General features: G+C 41.7%; 1 protein-coding gene across 2 annotated transcripts in view; it reads right to left on the bottom strand.

The window, feature by feature from the left end:
• Positions 1 to 11,601: 11,601 nt before the first annotated feature.
• The window catches only part of TRPC6 (transient receptor potential cation channel subfamily C member 6), a 188,222-nt gene continuing 181,540 nt past the window's right edge, over positions 11,602 to 18,283 (bottom strand). For both annotated transcript variants that reach the window (XM_019482036.2, XM_006269336.4), the window contains one exon: positions 11,602 to 17,540. In XM_019482036.2, coding sequence (XP_019337581.1) covers positions 17,389 to 17,540 — 152 coding nt within the window. In that variant the 3' untranslated portion in view covers positions 11,602 to 17,388. The remainder of the gene's footprint in view (positions 17,541 to 18,283) is intronic.

Here is an 18,283-nt window from a genome sequence, read left to right as displayed (position 1 = left end):
ATTATTTTTGAGTTTTCCAGATTGTGTTGTTGAAAGATGCCAAATAATGGAGGTCATCATCTCCGATTCTAACTGGAATGAGACTCATGAGCTCATGTTACCCTTCATTTGGAAATCTTTCCTTTGGCTGACCCCAATATCCTGGCTGGACTTCAACCAGAGTCCACCTACTTGTTTACAACAAGAATATCTATTTCCCTCTTACTGAGAGCGAGTCTAGTAATTTATTAGTTTGTTCTAAAGCTAACTTAGGAAACTTTGGAGCAAATACTTGTATAAAATCATCTTTTTCCTTTGTGGATTAGCTTCCTTTGAGACAGATTCAGGTTCTGGATGTTATTTTTCCAAATGAGAAATGAAAAGTTTTAAGGGGATGTATCTCTTCTTCATATCTGGTCTTCTTTGTTGAAGGATATTGTATCACACTGTTTAAGTGACTATTTAGTTTTTCTATTCTAAGTTTTGCTTCTAAGTTTAATATATGTGTATTCTAAATATTGCTTGGTGAAATCTGAACAAGAAAATAGGAAGCTGTCCCATGTTGCTGATTATTTAAACAAAAGTGGGGAGTTACTGCCACAGTGTGGTGTATTCAGTTTGTGCATGCTTCTTTAAAATAACTTGCAGTTTAGTTCACCATTCTTTCTTGCATCACTTACATTTTCAAAAACATGTAATGGATTACATAGACTCAAATGGCATGAATTTCTGTTTGCTTGTGCTGTCACTCACCTAATTCACTAAATGTGCATTTGCCTTTTAACGAGATAGTAGTAAGCACTTCCTATAGAACCAAAGTTTGCATTTCTTATTTAAAAAGTAATATTTTTCAGAGTTTAAGATGATTAAACTATGTGTTAATGCTTGGAAAGTTGTGAGAATGCTCGATTCATAGATTTAATAGATTTCATAGATTTCTAGAGTCAGTCGGAAGAGACCTGGTAGATCATTGGGTCCTACCCCCTGCTCCAGGCAGGAAAGAGCGCTGGGGTTAGGTAACCCCAGCCAGATGCCTGTCTAATCTCCTCTTGAACAACTCCAAGGTAGGGGAAAGTACCACCTCCCTTGGAAGCCCATTCCATATTTTGGCAACCCTTACCATAAAGAATTTCTTCCTTATGTCCAATCTAAATCTGTTCTCCTTCAGTTTGTGGCCATTATTTCTGGTAACCCCGAGGAACGCCCTGGTAAACAGAGTGTCCCGTATTCCCTGCTGGCCCACCCTGATGAGTTTGTAGTCAGCCACAAGATTGCCTCTCAGCCTTCTCTTGTGGAGGCTGAAGAGATTCAGATGCCTCAGTCTGTCTTCAGAGGATCTTACCTGCAGGCCCTCAACCATACGAGTAGCCTTCCTCTGAACCCTCTCAAGGTTATCCACATCCCTCTTGAAGTGTGGCGCCCAAAACTGGGTGCAGTACTCCAGCTGCAGCCTCACCAGTGCCACATAGAGGGGAACTATCACTTCCCTAGACCTGCTTGTGATACTCCTGCTGATGCAAGGAAGAGTGTGATTAGCCTTGCTTATTACCTTGTCACACTGGCGGCTCGTGTTCATTTTTGCATCAACCAGGACTCTGAGATCTCTTTCCACTGCTGTGGTACTCAGAATGATACCCCCCAGTTGATAGGGGCATTGTAGATTCTTTCTTCCCAGGTGCAGCACTTGCATTTGTCCTTGTTAAATTGCATCCTATTTTGATCTGCCCACTTCCCCAGTCTGTCCAGATCTGCCTGAATTTGCTCCCTGCCCTCCAGTGTGTTTACTATGCCCCATAGTTTAGTGTCATCTGCGAATTTGGACAAGGTGCTTTCAACACCTTTGTCCAAATCACTGATGAAGATATTAAATAGTATTGGTCTAAGGACAGAGCCTTGGGGGACACCACTGCCCACCTCCCTTCAGGGAGAAAACAACCCATCCACCACCAGTCTCTGGGTGTGTCCCATAAGCCAGTTTTTCACCCACCTTACTGTGAAAAAATCCACATGGCAGTTACTCAGTTTGCTTGTAAGAATTGGGTATGATACTGTGTCAAAAGTCTTTTTAAAATCCAGGTAAACAATATCTATTTCCTCCCCTGCATCTAAGGACTTTGTGACCTGGTCATAAGAAGAGACCAGGTTACTCAGGTAGGATCTGCCTGCTATAAACCCATGATGGTTGCCCTTTACCATTGTGTTACCTGCTGGCCCCTGCAAATGTGATCCTTCATGATTTTTTCTAAGGTCTTGCCAAGAATAGAGGTGAGGATAACTGGCCTATAATTACCCGGGTCCTCCTTCCTCCCCTTCTTGAAGATAGGAACCACGTTGGACCTTTTCCAGTCCTCTGGGACCTGTCCCAAGTGCCATGAGCACTCAAATAGCTGCATCAGTGGTTCTGCTATGTCATCGGCCAATTCCTTTAGGACCCTTGGGTGATTCATAGATTCACAGATGCTAGGGTCAGAAGGGACCTCAATAGATCATCGAGTCCGACCCCCCTGCATAGGCAGGAAAGAGTGCTGGGTCTAGATGACCCCAGCTAGAAGCCTATCCAACCTCCTCTTGAAGACCCCCAGGGTAGGGGAGAGCACCACCTCCCTTGAGAGCCCATTCCAGACCTTGGCTACTCTAACTGTGAAGAGGTTCTTCCTAACGTCTAGTCTAAATCTACTCTCTGCTAGCTTGTGGCCATTATTTCTTGTAACCCCCGGGGGCGCCTTGGTGAATAAAACCTCACCAATTCCCTTCTGTGCCCCCGTGATGAACTTATAGGCAGCCACAAGGTCGCCTCTCAACCTTCTCTTGCGGAGGCTGAAGAGGTCCAGGTGCCCTAGTCACGCCTCATAGGGCTTGGCCTGCAAGCCCTTAACCATACGAGTGGCCCTTCTCTGGACCCTCTCCAGGTTATCCACATCTCTCTTGAAGTGCGGCGCCCAAAATTGCATGCAGTACTCCAACTGCAGTCTGACCAGCACCCGATAGAGGGGAAGTATCACCTCCTTGGTTCTGTTCGTCATGCATCTGCTGATGCACAATAAAGTGCCATTAGCTTTTCTGATGGCTTTGTCACACTGCTGACTCATGTTCATCTTGGAGTCCACTAGGACTCCAAGATCCCGTTCCGCTTCCATGCCACCAAACAGGTCATTTCCTAGGCAGTAGGTGTGCTGGACATTTTTCCTCCCTAGGTGCAGCACTTTGCATTTCTCCTTGTTGAATTGCATTCTGTTGTTTTCTGCCCACTTGTCCAACCTGTCCAGGTCTGCTTGCAGCTCTTTCCTGCCCTCCGGCGTGTCCACTTCTCCCCACAATTTTGTGTCATCTGCAAACTTGGACAGAGTACACTTCACTCCCTTGTCCAAGTCACTGATGAAGACATTGAAGAGTATTGGTCCTAGGACCGAGCCCTGCAGGACTCCACTGCCCACACCCTTCCAGGTCGATACTGACCCATCCACTACGACTCTCTGGGTGCGACCCTCTAGCCAATTCACCACCCACCGGACTGTGTAGTCATCCACGTCACAGCCTCTTAACTTGTTCACCAGTATGGTGTGGGATACCATATCGAAGGCCTTCCTGAAGTCTAAGTATATGACGTTTAGTATAAGTCCTGAAGTCTAAGTATATGAAGTATATGACCCTTGGGTGAAGATTGTCAGGGCCTACCAACTTAAATACATCCAACCCTTCTAAGTGCCCTTTCACTAAGTCAGTGCTGATCATTGGTATTACTCATTGTGTTATTCCTGTTTCATGTTTTAGACCCACTATTGGTTAAAAAAAATGATTTTCAGAACATAGGCCTGATTTCATGTACCACTAAGATCTGATTGCTGACCTCACCCACTGTATGCAACTCTCTTCTCCGTTGCACAGCATAGAGCACCCCAGAAATGCGATAGAACCTCAACTTGTGAACAGGATACTCCTTTAATTCCACTGTTGGAGCAATTATCAGTGAGGAAACCATTGCAACATGGCTTCACTGTTAGAGACTGGCAGGAGGAAAAGTGCACAGAACACTGAGTAGGCATGAGATGTTCTTGCCTCCTGTGCATCCTCTGGCATCTCCAAGAGTCTCAGGAGACCTATTGGTGGATTGGTTAACCCCTATAAGCTGTTCTGTACTGTTAGAGAGTCATGGTCAAGGAAAACTCTCCAGCTGTTGCTTCACATAGATGTCCAGCCCCCATCCCCTCCATGGCTTCCCATCCAAAACTACATGTCAGATCACTCATTCTAAAAAGCCCTTCAAAAAGGAGTATGCTTGTCCCAAAAATAATTGCAGATAATCTTTTACCCGATGGAAGCAAAAATTAAGGATCTTTGACAGGCTGTTATAAAAGATATCAATGCAAATGCTACAAACCTTAGTTTATTGCATGGAAAAAACCACCCATGGTTGAATAAAATTTTGCCTCATAACCATTCACCATCATTGCCATAGACAGAAATGGGATAAGAGGAAATAAGTAATTTAGGTGCCAGAGGTCCCAAATTAACAAAGTACATAAGGAGTAGAAAAAGCAGCAAGATCCTCATAAAACGGGAGGGCCTCATCTGATATAACATATATGGAGGAATATTTCCATTGGAATCAATGATGTTACAGTCTGTAGAGCTGATGCAATAAAATCCAAATTGGGCCCATAAGATGAAACTTCCCAAAGGAGCTAAGCACTAAGAGTCACAACATAGAGCTCCCAGCCCCTTGGGAAAGGGGAGGAAGTTGTATGCTGCTTTTGTGACCCCTCAATCCTAGGCTGTTCCAGAGGCTTGAAAATTAGGCAACCCAGACCACCTAAATTATAGCAGTCTCCCCAGCTGCTGGAGATATCAACTAGTATGCTGCTTAATATCTCTGGTTCTTCCCTTAGCAGGAGCTTTCTGCTGGTCCTACCCCCGGCTGCAGTAAGTTTTCTCCCTAAGTCTTTTGAAGGGATCCTTGCAAGGCAGCCCTCCAGTCATCTCTGCAGTGCCCATGGCAGGAAAATCCTCTCAAACAGGAACCAGGGTATCAAAACCTCTGGGTCTTTCACTTTGTAAAGAGGATGGAACGAGAGTGAGGATTTCATGCTGGGTACCTAGTGTTTAATTTGCTCAGGGAACGAGTTCTCAGTTCAGCAGTTTGTAGAAATCTAATGTACCTAATCTATTTAATCATTCCCTTGATAAATGCACTGTACAAAGATAAACAAGTTATACAGCAACCATTGGCCAATCAATATATCTATTTACCAACTGAAGCTGTTAATTCAGACCTTTGGGGCCTGGCATAATGAGTTTATGTTGGCAGAGATGGGGCACTTTTGCAGGCAATTATTGTTATTGCAACTCATTGTTACCTATGGAGACAGAAGATAAAAAAGAGAAATAAAGCTGGGAAAATAACATTGTAAAATATTTGCTTTATTGGAAACAAAATGATACATTACATAATTAAATGGCATTAAATGTTGACATTTTTAAGTGAGAGCCTAGTGTGAAACAGATTCTTATGGAACATATATAGAAATTATATAGGAGCTGAATAGAAGAGATAAATGTAGCCATTCTCAACAACCTGTCGAATCATTTCCAATAAATATAGTGCACTCATATGTTTTGAAGTCGTGCCATAGTTTATCTCAGCTCTTGACAGTAAATGCAGCTAGAATCTGGGTAGCTTTGTAAGGCTTTCCATGGACGCTCACCAGCAATGACCACAATCCGTTGTATTTCCTGCCACGTGCACACGATCCTTTACTGGCTGGTGAGTCAGTTTTCCGTTGAGACTCACAGGGCAGTTCTCATGCCTCAGAAGCACTCTTTATATTGTCCTGCCACATTGACTTCACTTAGTTAATAATTTCAAGCTCGCTTTTGCAACTGTTATGACTAGGAAATTAAAAATCATTTTAATAGTAGAGATTTTGACATCACCACCTTATTTAGGCTAGAAAGCTATTTTCATCCTATTTTTCCTTGAGATAATATTCCCTTATTTTTATTAATAAACAGGGCCTTGCCTGTTAACATTGCATTTGAAGAGTATTTTTTGCAGCTGCTTTTAACATGTAGACATATTGGTTTCGATTTTTACACTGGATAAGCATTTAAAAAGTATGCATGAACCATGGAACATGCAGTAAGGTAAATTTCTATCCTCATTATAAAGTTCAATTTAAATTGCCTAGGTATAATTCAAATTAGCATAGGAGGTCAGATTCCTTCTTTGTATAACTCCGCTGAAGTCACACAGAGGTATATAGTCTCCAGGGACATCTTTGCTACTGTGTGCTCAGATGAATAGTTTACCTCACAGAAAATGCAGCCTGTCTAGGTTAGGTAATGTCAAATAAAGTCAAATAAAGTGAACCTGTGTCCATTTATGTACATCCTATGAGTTGCGTAGAGCCATTACCTGAGTATCTTGATGACATTTATTGTACATGGGAAAAACCTCTGCAGCTAGCAGCAGTTGGCATACAGCCAGCCTAGCTTTTGACGTTATAATGGGTTTACAAGAGCTTGTGGTGATGGATTGGGGCATATTTCAATCAGAGATGGGTTTCTTCTAGAACCAAATATTTCAAACAAAAACCAAACTTATTAAAGTCCAATGATTATTTTTTTCAGATGTGAAAAAGTATGTTTCAAAACCCTTTCCCTCAAAAGGAGACCATTTTGTGCACAGAAGGGACAAACCCTTTCGAGACAATGGCATGGACACTTGTAGAGTAAATACAATAGCATCACTTTAGCCCCTTGAGTTCCTTTTTCAGTCTGAGTTCAGCATGCAAAATACACAAATAAAAACATTTGAAGCAATTCCTGAAGGGGAGTAAGGATAGTTTTGTTTGTTTGTTCATTTTTTTAAAGCAGCTGCCCACCTGCCTGCCTTCCTTTGTAGCAGGTCTCCCTTCTTCATGTGAGCTTGGTTGGGATTCCCACCATCCTGGGAACTTCAGTCCAGGACTGAGATTCTGGTCATGGTTACAAAACAGCCAGACAAGGAGAAAATGCTTTAATGGCCATCACACTTCAATGCTTGTTCTCTGGCCAGTGAGGCAACTCCAGAATATGAGGCTGTCGGTCCAGGCAGCTAGTTAAGCTGTGACAAAGCTGATGGGTAATGAGAAACCCCTGTAGCCAGCTGAGAGAATTACAAGCTGGGTCACCAGAAGGAGATGGAGCCCAAGGCTGTCTAAGCCTGGCTCGTGGGCTGGAGACATCATTCTTGTCCACATCCTGCAGGGGAGAGGAGCTCTTTGGAGAAGACTAGGCTGCTGACTGAGGAACCAAAATAGATAAGGCAATCCTGAGGGGTTGCCAGGGATAGCCTACCAGTATGAGCAATGAGTTTTGCTGGGATTCCCTTGTTAGGGGGTGAGGGAGTTAATCATTTCTTTTGTGAACATATGATGTTGTATATGTTTTCAGTGAGGCGTGAGAGTGGCTGGAAGGAGAGGGTAGAGGCCACTGAAGGCACCCAGAGGAGGTGCTGGGCTGATTACTGAGTTCAGGATAGTTGATGGTGAGTGCTTGCGCCCAAGTTAGCTCCAGGGGGCTAACCAGGGGCTCAGTGGTCCAAGTTTGGCAACAAGCAGGTACAGTGGATTGTGTTGAGAGGTAAGCCTTAAGGGGTACACTGAGATAGGGCTGGCAGGCCAAATTCCAGTTAGGCCTACTTGGGCCTTAAAGGGAATGAAGCAAATACAGAGGCCAGCAGGCATCTACTGGCACCAGGTTCATTAGCTCCAGGGTGGATCAGGCCAAACTGGCAGTTCAGTGATGAACAGGGCAGAGGAATGCATCTAAGGTGCTACTCTGGTGACTGAGGGCAGGCTCCCAGTTAATAATACTAATATTTAATGGCAAAGGCAAGGTAGGAAGAAAAAAAGAGGATGTAACAAAGAGAGAGCACAGCAGGTAAAGCTGATCACCAGGAAGGTTTGCCAACTGTCCATAAACTTGTAGAAAATCCATCAAAAAAAGGGTAAAAACATTCATCCCTAAAGTCCATAAAAAGTTGAGCTGTCAGTAAAAAACTAAAAACCATGAGCTTGATTGAGGCTGGATGCAAATATTGATGGAGAGAGAAGAGAGAACATTGTTACCATGTGTCTGAGCAGTAGTGCAGTTCAGCACCCTGTAGGGAGCTCACCAGCAGGACTTTGTGGCCCCCAGGAGCCTCCATATTTTGCTTCCCTACCTCCCCCTCCTTCCCCTCACCCCTCAGCCATGTGCTGACACTGTGTTCAATTGGCCATCACTTGTCTGGAATGGCTGCTTGTCTTAAAGGTAGGCAGGGCTGCATGGCCCTAGGGAGTTTGAGGCACTGTGCTGAACAAGGGGTGAGAAGGTGGGACAGAGCTGTGGGGAGAAGGTAGCAGGTGGGGGGCTGTGCTGGGCAGGAGTAGTGGGGCCAGTGGTGATAAGGATGGGCTGTGTGCTGGGGTGAGGACAACATGGTGTGGGTTGAGGTTGGTGGTAGGGTGTGGGGTTAAGGTTGGTTTGCTAATGACTGAGACTATTAACTGGGTTTCACTTAATCTTTAATGGTTAGGATTTTCTCTATGGTTGTGCGTTTGTCCCTTCCTCCGCCTTCACCCCTGTAATAAGCCCTGTTTTAGGTGAACATTACTTGCAAGTGAAAAGTTCGCTCATTTTAGAACACCCAGGCAAAATTTACTTTTCCAGGTTTCTAGGTGGTGGCTTGAGGCAGATTTATAAAGTTGGTGCTAACCCCCTAACTTGGAACCCCTACATTTGAACTCAGCTCTTGTTACTGCCCTCCAGTTTTACATTTGCATTATGTAAAACATATGACAGTTAAAAATATTTGGTTATCAGTAATATGTTTACAGATAGTAAAAGAAAATTTCTTGGGAGGACAACTCAGCTGCCAGGGGCATCAGATTTCAAGGTCAAACCCCTGAACTTGCTACAGGCTCAAGATGACTTCTTAAATGGCATGTGGTAGGTGACTTGTTTCCTGCTCATCAAAAAGGCTGCTATTTGTAACCCATGTTGTTCTAAACCACTGGGTTTCAGAAGCAATCTACTTTGCTTAAATATAGATATGCTCTTGGTCTGTGTCAGCACCCAAATCTGATAAATGGGGCTGGAAGTTGACCACTGGCAGTACCTACTGGCCGGGGTTAGTGAACCTCTTGACCAGAATTTCTGGAATTGGTATATTGCTCAGTTGTCTGATACGGCTTCTGTTGCCCATGAAAGGTGACAGAGATTGTTTGTCACTTCAGTTGCTACACCATGCATTTCCTCCATGTTTCTCAAACATTTCAGTGACTTACTCCAATTTGTTACCAGTTGCAGCTGAATCCACTTCTGAAGTTTTTTCCACAAGTAACAGGAGACCCTTTTGGTATAAAATGTAAATGTATTCTTTTCTCATTTTCTCAGGCTGCTTATGCAAACAAAACAAATAATAAACAGTAACAATGACCAATACTTACGCAGTGCTTTGTATCAGGATGTCTTGAGGTACTTAACAAGGGAAGTTAGTATGACTGAGCATGTCTACACATGCAATTAATGTGACTGAATAAACTCTGGTGCAATTTGAGCTGCAGTAAACTAATCCCAACATCACTCTGCCATTGGATAGTAGTTCTGTCTGACAGAACTATCCGATGGCACTATAAATTAGTCTACACTGGCCCAATTGCCCCACAGTAAATTAGTCTACTGCACACTAAAGCACACATGTAGACATACCCATTAACCCCATTTAACAGATGGGAAAGCTGAGGCACGTCAGGTGCAGAGAGAAATGCAGCTCCCAGCTATAACTCAGAAAATTTCTACAATGTATTCTGAGTTACAACATTACCCCAGACCAAACAGAAGTTCACTGTTGGCTCCAGGGGGGAGGGGAATCTAGCTGCCTGCTCAGAACCTGAAGCCAGGTGCCCAGAGCTAGGCTCTCTGCCACTACTTGCTGTTTTCAGAATGGGAGAGGGAAAGAGCAGTGGAGAAAGCTCACTTCCGGGGCTCCCCAGCCCATGCTGAAGGGTGGAGTGGGTGAATTGGAGCCCTCCACTCACCTCAGGGAGGCTCCAGTACACCCACTCTACCCTCTAGAGGGGCTGGAAAACCCCCAGACTGAACTCCCTCCACTCTCTTTCCCCCTTTCAATTCTGAAAACAGCAACAGGCTGGGAGCTCTGCAGACACAAGTTACAAAAGGTGCTACATTTTTATTTGATACCTACCTCATGCAATGAGAAATCAGATTTTCACCCAATGGGCCATTTTTAAAGCTGTTTGCAGCCATGCACTTGTGTTTGGTAACAGCTATAGATTTCTTTCTGTGGCTAGATTGGGCGAAAATTGTCATTTCTGTCTGCACCCATAATGGTAAAGTGACTTGCCCAAGGTCACAGTAGTGCATGTATCTGCAGAAATCCATTAGGTAACAATGCATTGTTCCCCTCATGATCAGCATCCTTCTAAGGTGACTGATGTATTAATGTATACATTTTGGATGCCGCTGGCTTCCTCTTTCCCTCTCCTCTTGGTCCTAGCTTCTAACTTTTCATGGTGGATATTGCTACACCTTACCTGAAGTAATCAAGATCTCGAGAGTTTCTTTGTTCTGAATATTTTGCAGCACTTACTACACTTAACTTTAGAAAACACCTATAGAATCTCACTATTATAAGCAATAATATTTGCCAGGAATATAAAGCAACCCTCCTGCCCTTGGCTGTCCCTAGAAAGTCTTCACTTAGAGTTAGGCTGTTCTCCTCAAACACATTATTTTCTGGCTTATCTTTCTAAAGGTTATTTTTTTAATTGTAATTTTTTTGTTCATTTTGGTTCATGGAAATGAAATGCAAAAATACAATTGGGTAGATGTAGAATCCAGCAGTTCTTATGTGAATTACATCCCCACTTCTGCAGCCTATTCAGAGAGGATATGACAATATGTAACTCCTTGTTGTAGAAAAGTATTGCACCTTTTGTGCAAGATGTAATCATTCATATTTTTTTAGCATCAGTCACCTAGAATTCAGTGCTTTGTGTGTTAGCCATTACAGGTGTATTGGAGAAATTTCAACAATGATCCTAACTTCCTAGTTGTAATCCCTTATTAACCAGGGCCTGGGCAGCTGTTAAGCAGAAAAGCATTTTTTTTCTACAAATTGGATCTTAACAGATGGACTTAGTAAAGCATTCCAGCAGTGAAAAGTTAATGCATGGAGCAACTGCAACATGTAACCTTTTTGGAAAACATTTTAAATGACAAGCCACTAGGTCAGAGGTGGACTGCAAAACAGCAAAACCTGAATGCACATCTGAACCTCCACTGAGTTGGAGGTTGTTCAAGCTTGGACCTTTGGTTCAGGCATAACTCCGACTTGTAACATCGAGGAAGATTAGTCAATATCATTGCCAACTTTTTTTGAAGAGTTTTCAGCAGGAAGTGTCCTTTTCTGCCCTTTCTCCTTGCTTTAAAAAAACCATGATGTGAAAAGATCAGATTAGTTAACATGGGTTGTGTGTGAAGTTAGTCAGCACCAGATACTGCTATCCTTGTCCACTGTGAACAATGTATCATCCCATGAGGAGCCCACTAAAACCAATAGGACTATTTACACAGTAGTAAAAACCAAATGTCCTTATTTATAAAGACTATGGAAAATCAAAGCACTAAATATTAACAATAATAATGATTTATCCCAAAAGCTGCAGTAGTACATTATACATTTTGACCTTTTTCAATTGTTTTGATTGTCTGACCATTGATTAAAGAAGCAAAGAGTAAATGTCAGGCAGCTGAATCACAGAATATTGAAAAGGTTAAAGCAAAACAGGATGTTACTAAAATACAATTGACTAGAGGTATAAGGTATTGCAAAAGTTGTGATCACTCACACACAGAGGAAGCTGACGTGAACAGAAAGAGGAACAAGAATATGTCATGGTTCACAAGAATGGAAACAAAAAACCCAAAACAATACAGTTCATTATGGCTAAGCAGGAAAAAGGAGTATAGTACCATATGGCATTCCTAAATTAGCCCCTTAATAAACTAACACCTTAATTTTTTGACTGGGAATGGAGATTGTTTCTTAGCTTTACATTAGCTTCCATTTTGGCCTGATCTTTTTCAGTGGGAATATATTTCCAAAAGAAAAAAAAAATCTAATTTCTTTCTAATTGTCAGTTATGTTTTCCATGGGCCAAATAAAATATTAAACAGGAAAGGGACTGCTTATAAGCAAGAAATATTATTCACACTGGGCATTTTCTACTGAATTAAAAAACCATTAAATATTTAAATGGGGAAATGAGCCATTTTACACACAGAGAAGATTTCTATTGCCCTATGAATCACCACACTGGTACATCATGTTGTTTATGGTGTCTTAATTACAACATCCGACTACAAATTTCAAGCTTCAGGGAAATCTGCGAGAGGTAAATGCAGAATTTCATTTGAGTAAACTGTCAGCTGGGACAGTGCACAAATGTACAAGAATGTGCTTTTAGTAAAATTATATGATACAGCTGCTATAAAATCCTGCCAAGATCTCTTTCTGCTGCAAGCCCTGGCTGAGAGGGCTTCATATTAAAGATATGTTTACTGAAGAAAGCTGTTAATGACATTCAACCTAGTTCACACTTTTTTAGATTAAAAATCCTGGTTTACTACTCTAAGCAACTGGCTATGGACTAGAAGGACCTGGTTAAATCCCAGGCGAACATGGTGGTTTTTCTCTCATTGTTTCCACTTCCAGTATGGCCCTGAGGCCCACCCAGACTCCTATCCAATAGGTACCAGGGGTTATCTGGTGGTAAAGGTGCCTGGAGCATGGTGCTGACCACAATGCCTCCTTCTCATGCCAAGGTTAAAGAAACAATGGAGCCCTGAATCCACTGCCCCAGTGAGCCTCAGGAGCCTGTAAATGGGACACCTTTACCACCCATGAGCTATTGGCTACGTGCCCTGAGAACGTTCATGCTTGCCTACCCCTGGGGCAGGAGTGCCTGCGGGGGGGTTTCATGACATCTCCACAATGGTTCTGATGAAGCAGATAAGTTCTTAATATTGGCTGGGATTCAAAAGTAAATTTGTCTGACGAGCCTCTTTGTGAGATGAGCTGAATTATTTTCCTTTCTCCTTCTGGGATGGCCCTGCTATGGGTGGCTATATGACTCCCAAGCAAATGAGGTCTTTGAAGGTTTACATTGCTGCAATGTATTCAAGACTCATATTCTGTCCCTAAAGCCTGTAGGTTGCATCATTTTGCCTTTGACTTGATGCTGCATTGCTTGAGTACCTAAAACTCCTACTGCGGTATTAATGTGTAGCATTTTGCAGCTCCTACCTGTGCTGACTCTTCCCAGTATGTAGACATAATCTAAGATGATCCATGATCGTGATAAGAACTTGGATAGTTTTCATAACTTTGGGTTTTGTTTGTTACTTTTACTTTTCATTTAGAATTTTTAAACATTTCTGTAGGGTGTTTTTTTTAATTAATATATCTTTTCAGTCAAAAATAGTAAAAATAAATGGCTTAGAAAATACAGAGGAGGAATATCTGTCTTCCATGTTTTATAACAAGAATAAGGGAAATTCAAATAAAGTAAAAAGTGCGAAATTTAAAATTGGCAAGAGGAAATATTTTATGCACAGGGCGTGACTAAACTGTGGAGCTTGATACCAGATGGAGTCACTAGGCCTAGAATCTTTTTTAAAAGGATGGGAAATTTATAATAGGACCATTCCTTATCATAATTAACTGGAACAAATTTTAGGGAGAGTTCTTATATCTTGCATTTAGGGCTTAAACCAATCTCTATTAAAAACTATGATGAAAGCTATGTGGGGAAGAACTTATCCTATACCTGTCTACTGAAGATTTGTACAGCTTCTTCTGAAGTATCCACTATGGGTGCTGACAGATATGCAGGACCCTACTAACTTCATAGAAAGAGCCATGAGTTAGAGTGAGCCCCCTCCCCCAGATCCAACAGATGTTCTCCTGTTGTGGAGGTGGGGGTTGGAGCTAATTGAGCCCGAAGAGCCTGCCTGAGTCCTTTTACCCTATCCCTGCCCCTCTCAGCTCCATGGCTGTTTGCAGGAAGGTGGGTGGATGGGGGAGGGGTATCAAGATGCCATCTTGGGATTGTTCAACCACACCTCCAGCTCAGGCTGGGCAAACCGCAGCTGCAGTTCCTCTATCCCCTCTATCTCCCTGCAGACAGCCCTGGGAGTGGGGCTAGAGTGTATCAGCCAAGCCATGGGCAACTGGTGCCACCTTAGCCAGGGGGCATGTGCCCCCCTTCCGACCAGCCCCACCAACTGGGTGGGGGGGTCCTGCCACAGCTGATCTCACTGCCGGGGAGGGGTGGCTGATCTTGTGACGGCTGATTGCTGTGGCCGATTGCTGCAGCCACTTCTGGAAGTGGCTGCAGCGATCGGCTGGTGCTTGCAGTGGGGGGGAACTGGCACTCCTGCCTATCACCTAAGCAGCAAATGCGGCTGGTCAAGGGGTGCACCGGCACTCTCATCCCTTACGCGTAGCCACTGAGCCCAGGCCTGATCGCATGACAGATTGAGCCTAGGGAACGAAAGTGCTTTGGAGCACCTTCATCTCATCCCTCATTTGATGAAGATTAATTTGTTATGGAATTGAGGGCACTTCAAAAGTGCTCTGCAGCTGTGCATGTGCCATGGCATGACTGTAGAGCGCTTTTAGGAGACTGATCTTATGACACATGTAATTTCTGTCTGCACCCTGTGAGTCATAATCAGAGAGAGGATACTGAACTTATATGGGCCTTGAGTCTGACCTGGTTTGGCAATTCCTATGTTCCTAACTGGAATAATTTTTAATTGTTGGCTTGTCAGTTAAAGCTCCAACCATATTTGTATAATCATTCTCTTTAAAGGAGTAGCAGCCAAAGGATATGAGGATTGAAAATCACTGTATTCACACATGTCACACAAGTCTAGTACATTTCAATTTCTCTCATACTATATTTTCTGTGGTACTCATTTAATTGCTACATGGTCTGTCCCACTACATTTGGCATTTAACAAATTCTTCCATAAGTAATAGCCACATATAAAATACTTCATTGAATAAAAAAATCCGTGGTGCATATCTTCAAAAAATAAAATATATACATTATGGCCCTACAGTTTTAAGGTAAGTCAATTTTGGGCTTATTAGATTCACAGTGTCCATTTAACCTCTGCAGTAAAAATATTCACCTAAAAATGCATGTTTTTATTTTACTAAACCTTTTTCTTCACATTCAATTTATTAAGATTCAAGATTTTATAAGGACCCAGCAATGGGTTATATATTTTAAATTAGAATAACAAATTCAAGTACTTTCTAATATTGTGTAGTGATTATCATCTTATGGTTCTGACAGCTACATTTTGAAAAAGTTTTTCAAAAGGTTAAAACTGGGGACAATTTAGACCTCAATTTAAAAGGAGTTGAACACTCTGTGCTCCTACTGGAAGGATGGTGACCCAAAAGAAGTCTAATTTAGATAGACATGGACTTTTATAAATTGGGTATAAGAGAGGTAAGTGCCCAACTCCCATCAGCATCTAATGTAAGTCACCTATTGACTATTTTAGGTTCCTTCAGAGTGGCTGACACAAAAATTATTTTTGTTGGTGACCAAACAAAATATCTTAATATGTACAATATTCCCCCATCCTTACGATAGGAAATACTGTAAGTTCTGAGGTAATGCTTTTCATTTATCAAAGGCAAGATATTAAATATGCTCGCTGTGTATCCTATAGCCTTTTCAGCCTTAGTAACTCTAGTTTCATACATTATTTTAATACAGTGGTCTTTACATTGTGTTTCATGAAACCCTGGACTTCTGCGATAGGTCATTGGGATTCTGCAATGAGATTAGGAGTGCTGGCAATGTGGGTCAGGAGGTGGTGCATCACCTATGCTGGGCCAGGTCACCTGGCTCTGTGTCAGCTCCTATGCACCACAGGACCAGCAGCAGAAGTGATATGAAAGGATTCCATGTCTTTAGGAAGTTTGAAAACCACTCTAATAGATGCTGTTCTGAACCTCTTGGGAAAAACCTTGTTTTCCTTTTCCTCCCTGAGAGAGGCCCTTAAAGCTTCTAAACCCTGAGTTCATTAAGCCTGAGGCCCATAGTATATGGATTGTCCCACCCGCGCCATTACTAGCTGAGTTGATACAACTAAGAAGTTCCCCAGAATACCAGAACTTTTATGGATCAAGATGGACATCATCTAGGAATGCTGACCTTAATAATAACTCAAAAAGGGCAAGAGGGTTTATCCCCATGAATTTGTCCCATTATTGGAATAATTCAAAAGCACTTTTGCTTTCAAACATATTTCATGACTTGACTAAAAAACTTACAAAATGATCTTTCAGTCCATTCAGATAAAAACTGAAAATTAAACTCTAGCTAACTGCTTAGGCAAGAACTCACTGAAACCTCCAGCCACAAGGGAAGAAATAGAAACATTTAGATTCTGATATATTCCACAATGAATATTCTCTGCAAAGCTTAATGTGAAAGCAATTACTGCCAAATTATTTTACATTTTTGTTACAGGTACCCTGCCCCCAAATTCCATTATTTAAACAAATTTAAACTTGGAAGAAATTCATTTTCAGATGTTTCTAGACCTCCGAAGGGTTTGTATCTGGAGTTTTGATTTGGGTCATGTTAAATGAAAGAGCTGGCTTAGGATTCAGATTCAAACATCTAGATTGGAGGTCTTCAAATGTCAGTGCTCACTTCTGGTTTGTTGAAAAGATAATAGGATGAGTGATAAGAGGGAGGCTTATGTAGCTTCACAGAAACCTCTCCAAAGAAACACATTCAAATAAATAACTTCTGGACTTTCAATTTGAGCTGTAAATTGTGCAGAAAGATATTTTTTCCGGCTTGGAAACACCTTTCTTTTTTGAAAAATAAATGGATCTTGATACTTATTTCTTAAAGTCTGGTTTTGTGCATTTCCTATTCAATAAATTATATGTATACATGTTTATGAAAGGAAATCTATACAAATAAGTGGTTAAGATATGAGAAGTTTACATTTCCAGAAAAAATAGCTTTAATCTTTAGTGGATGAGCTTCTCAATACTTAATTGATATTTTTAAAGAGAGGTAAATTGCACATTAAAATCAATATAAAATTAACTTTTGTTTTCTCCACAGAGTGAAGAATAAATAAATGCTTTTGATCAAGTGACCCACTCTCTCTCTTGTACATGTAATGGATTACTGAATTGAAATGATTTCATTTCTTGGTTTCGTATAAAAGTGGGAGTTAAATTTGAAAAAAAAACTGAGAGAGAATAAATATGGCTTTAAGTGGATTGTTGATGCTTTTTCATTTAATATGTTTAGGTTATCTTCTGCTTTCTTCCTCTTTGGACTCAATAGACAGTTTCTCCCCAAGTTTTCTAATAAGCTCTGCCAGGTCTTCTGTGTTTTGAGATTTTTCTTCCAGGAGTTCATAACGAAGACTTGAGATATCCTGTTTGATTTCTTTTAGCTCACCTATGAGAGAGATTAAAAGGTTACACCATTAAAAAGCAAAAGAAGCAGAGGTAGACAATGTTGTTACAGTAATCATTAATTAGGCCTAGACCATCCCATGCATGAATTTCCTCTGCTTAACCAAATTATGTTGAATATTCCTTTGTCTCTGGTTCTGTGTCCTCTTCTTGATCTTGAGAAGGAGTTGTCTTGATGTTCTTCAGTATCTCCATGAGGAGGTAGTAAACACATCTGAGAGGACAGGGCTTGGGTGGAATACCTTCACCATTACCCCAGTCATTACCCTGAACAGGAACCTGGTACATGTAGCCCACTGCTAGAAAGAGGAGCCATCCTTTAATGAAGGTTCTGAGACTAGTACTGGCCAGTGAACATGGATAGTTGCCATGAATCCCAGAGTAGGTGTCAGATGCTTCTACTACTCATTGCAAACCTACAGAACAACTGGAATAAATTCCACCAGAAAAGCCTGTGAGGTTTTTTTTCCTCTCTCCAGAGGCAATTCTTTGGGAAGGTCTGTTTTCCATGGGGAAGGGTGGACAGGATTCAGATTTTAATTCAGTTTGGAATTGGTTTAAATAAGGAGATACATCTCTATATGATAAACACGACACTAGATGACTCCTATGGATATGATATGCCTATGTGAATGCTAAAGTAACAGATTCTGAAATGAACATAATGAATGGTGTTATATTATCAGAAAAACACATAAGCTTAAAGTCATTTTGAACCAGTTCTGT

Source organism: Alligator mississippiensis, chromosome 1 (assembly GCF_030867095.1).
Source record: "Alligator mississippiensis isolate rAllMis1 chromosome 1, rAllMis1, whole genome shotgun sequence".
NCBI classification, from domain to species: Eukaryota; Metazoa; Chordata; order Crocodylia; family Alligatoridae; genus Alligator; species Alligator mississippiensis.
This window is presented reverse-complemented; position numbering and strand designations above follow the sequence as displayed.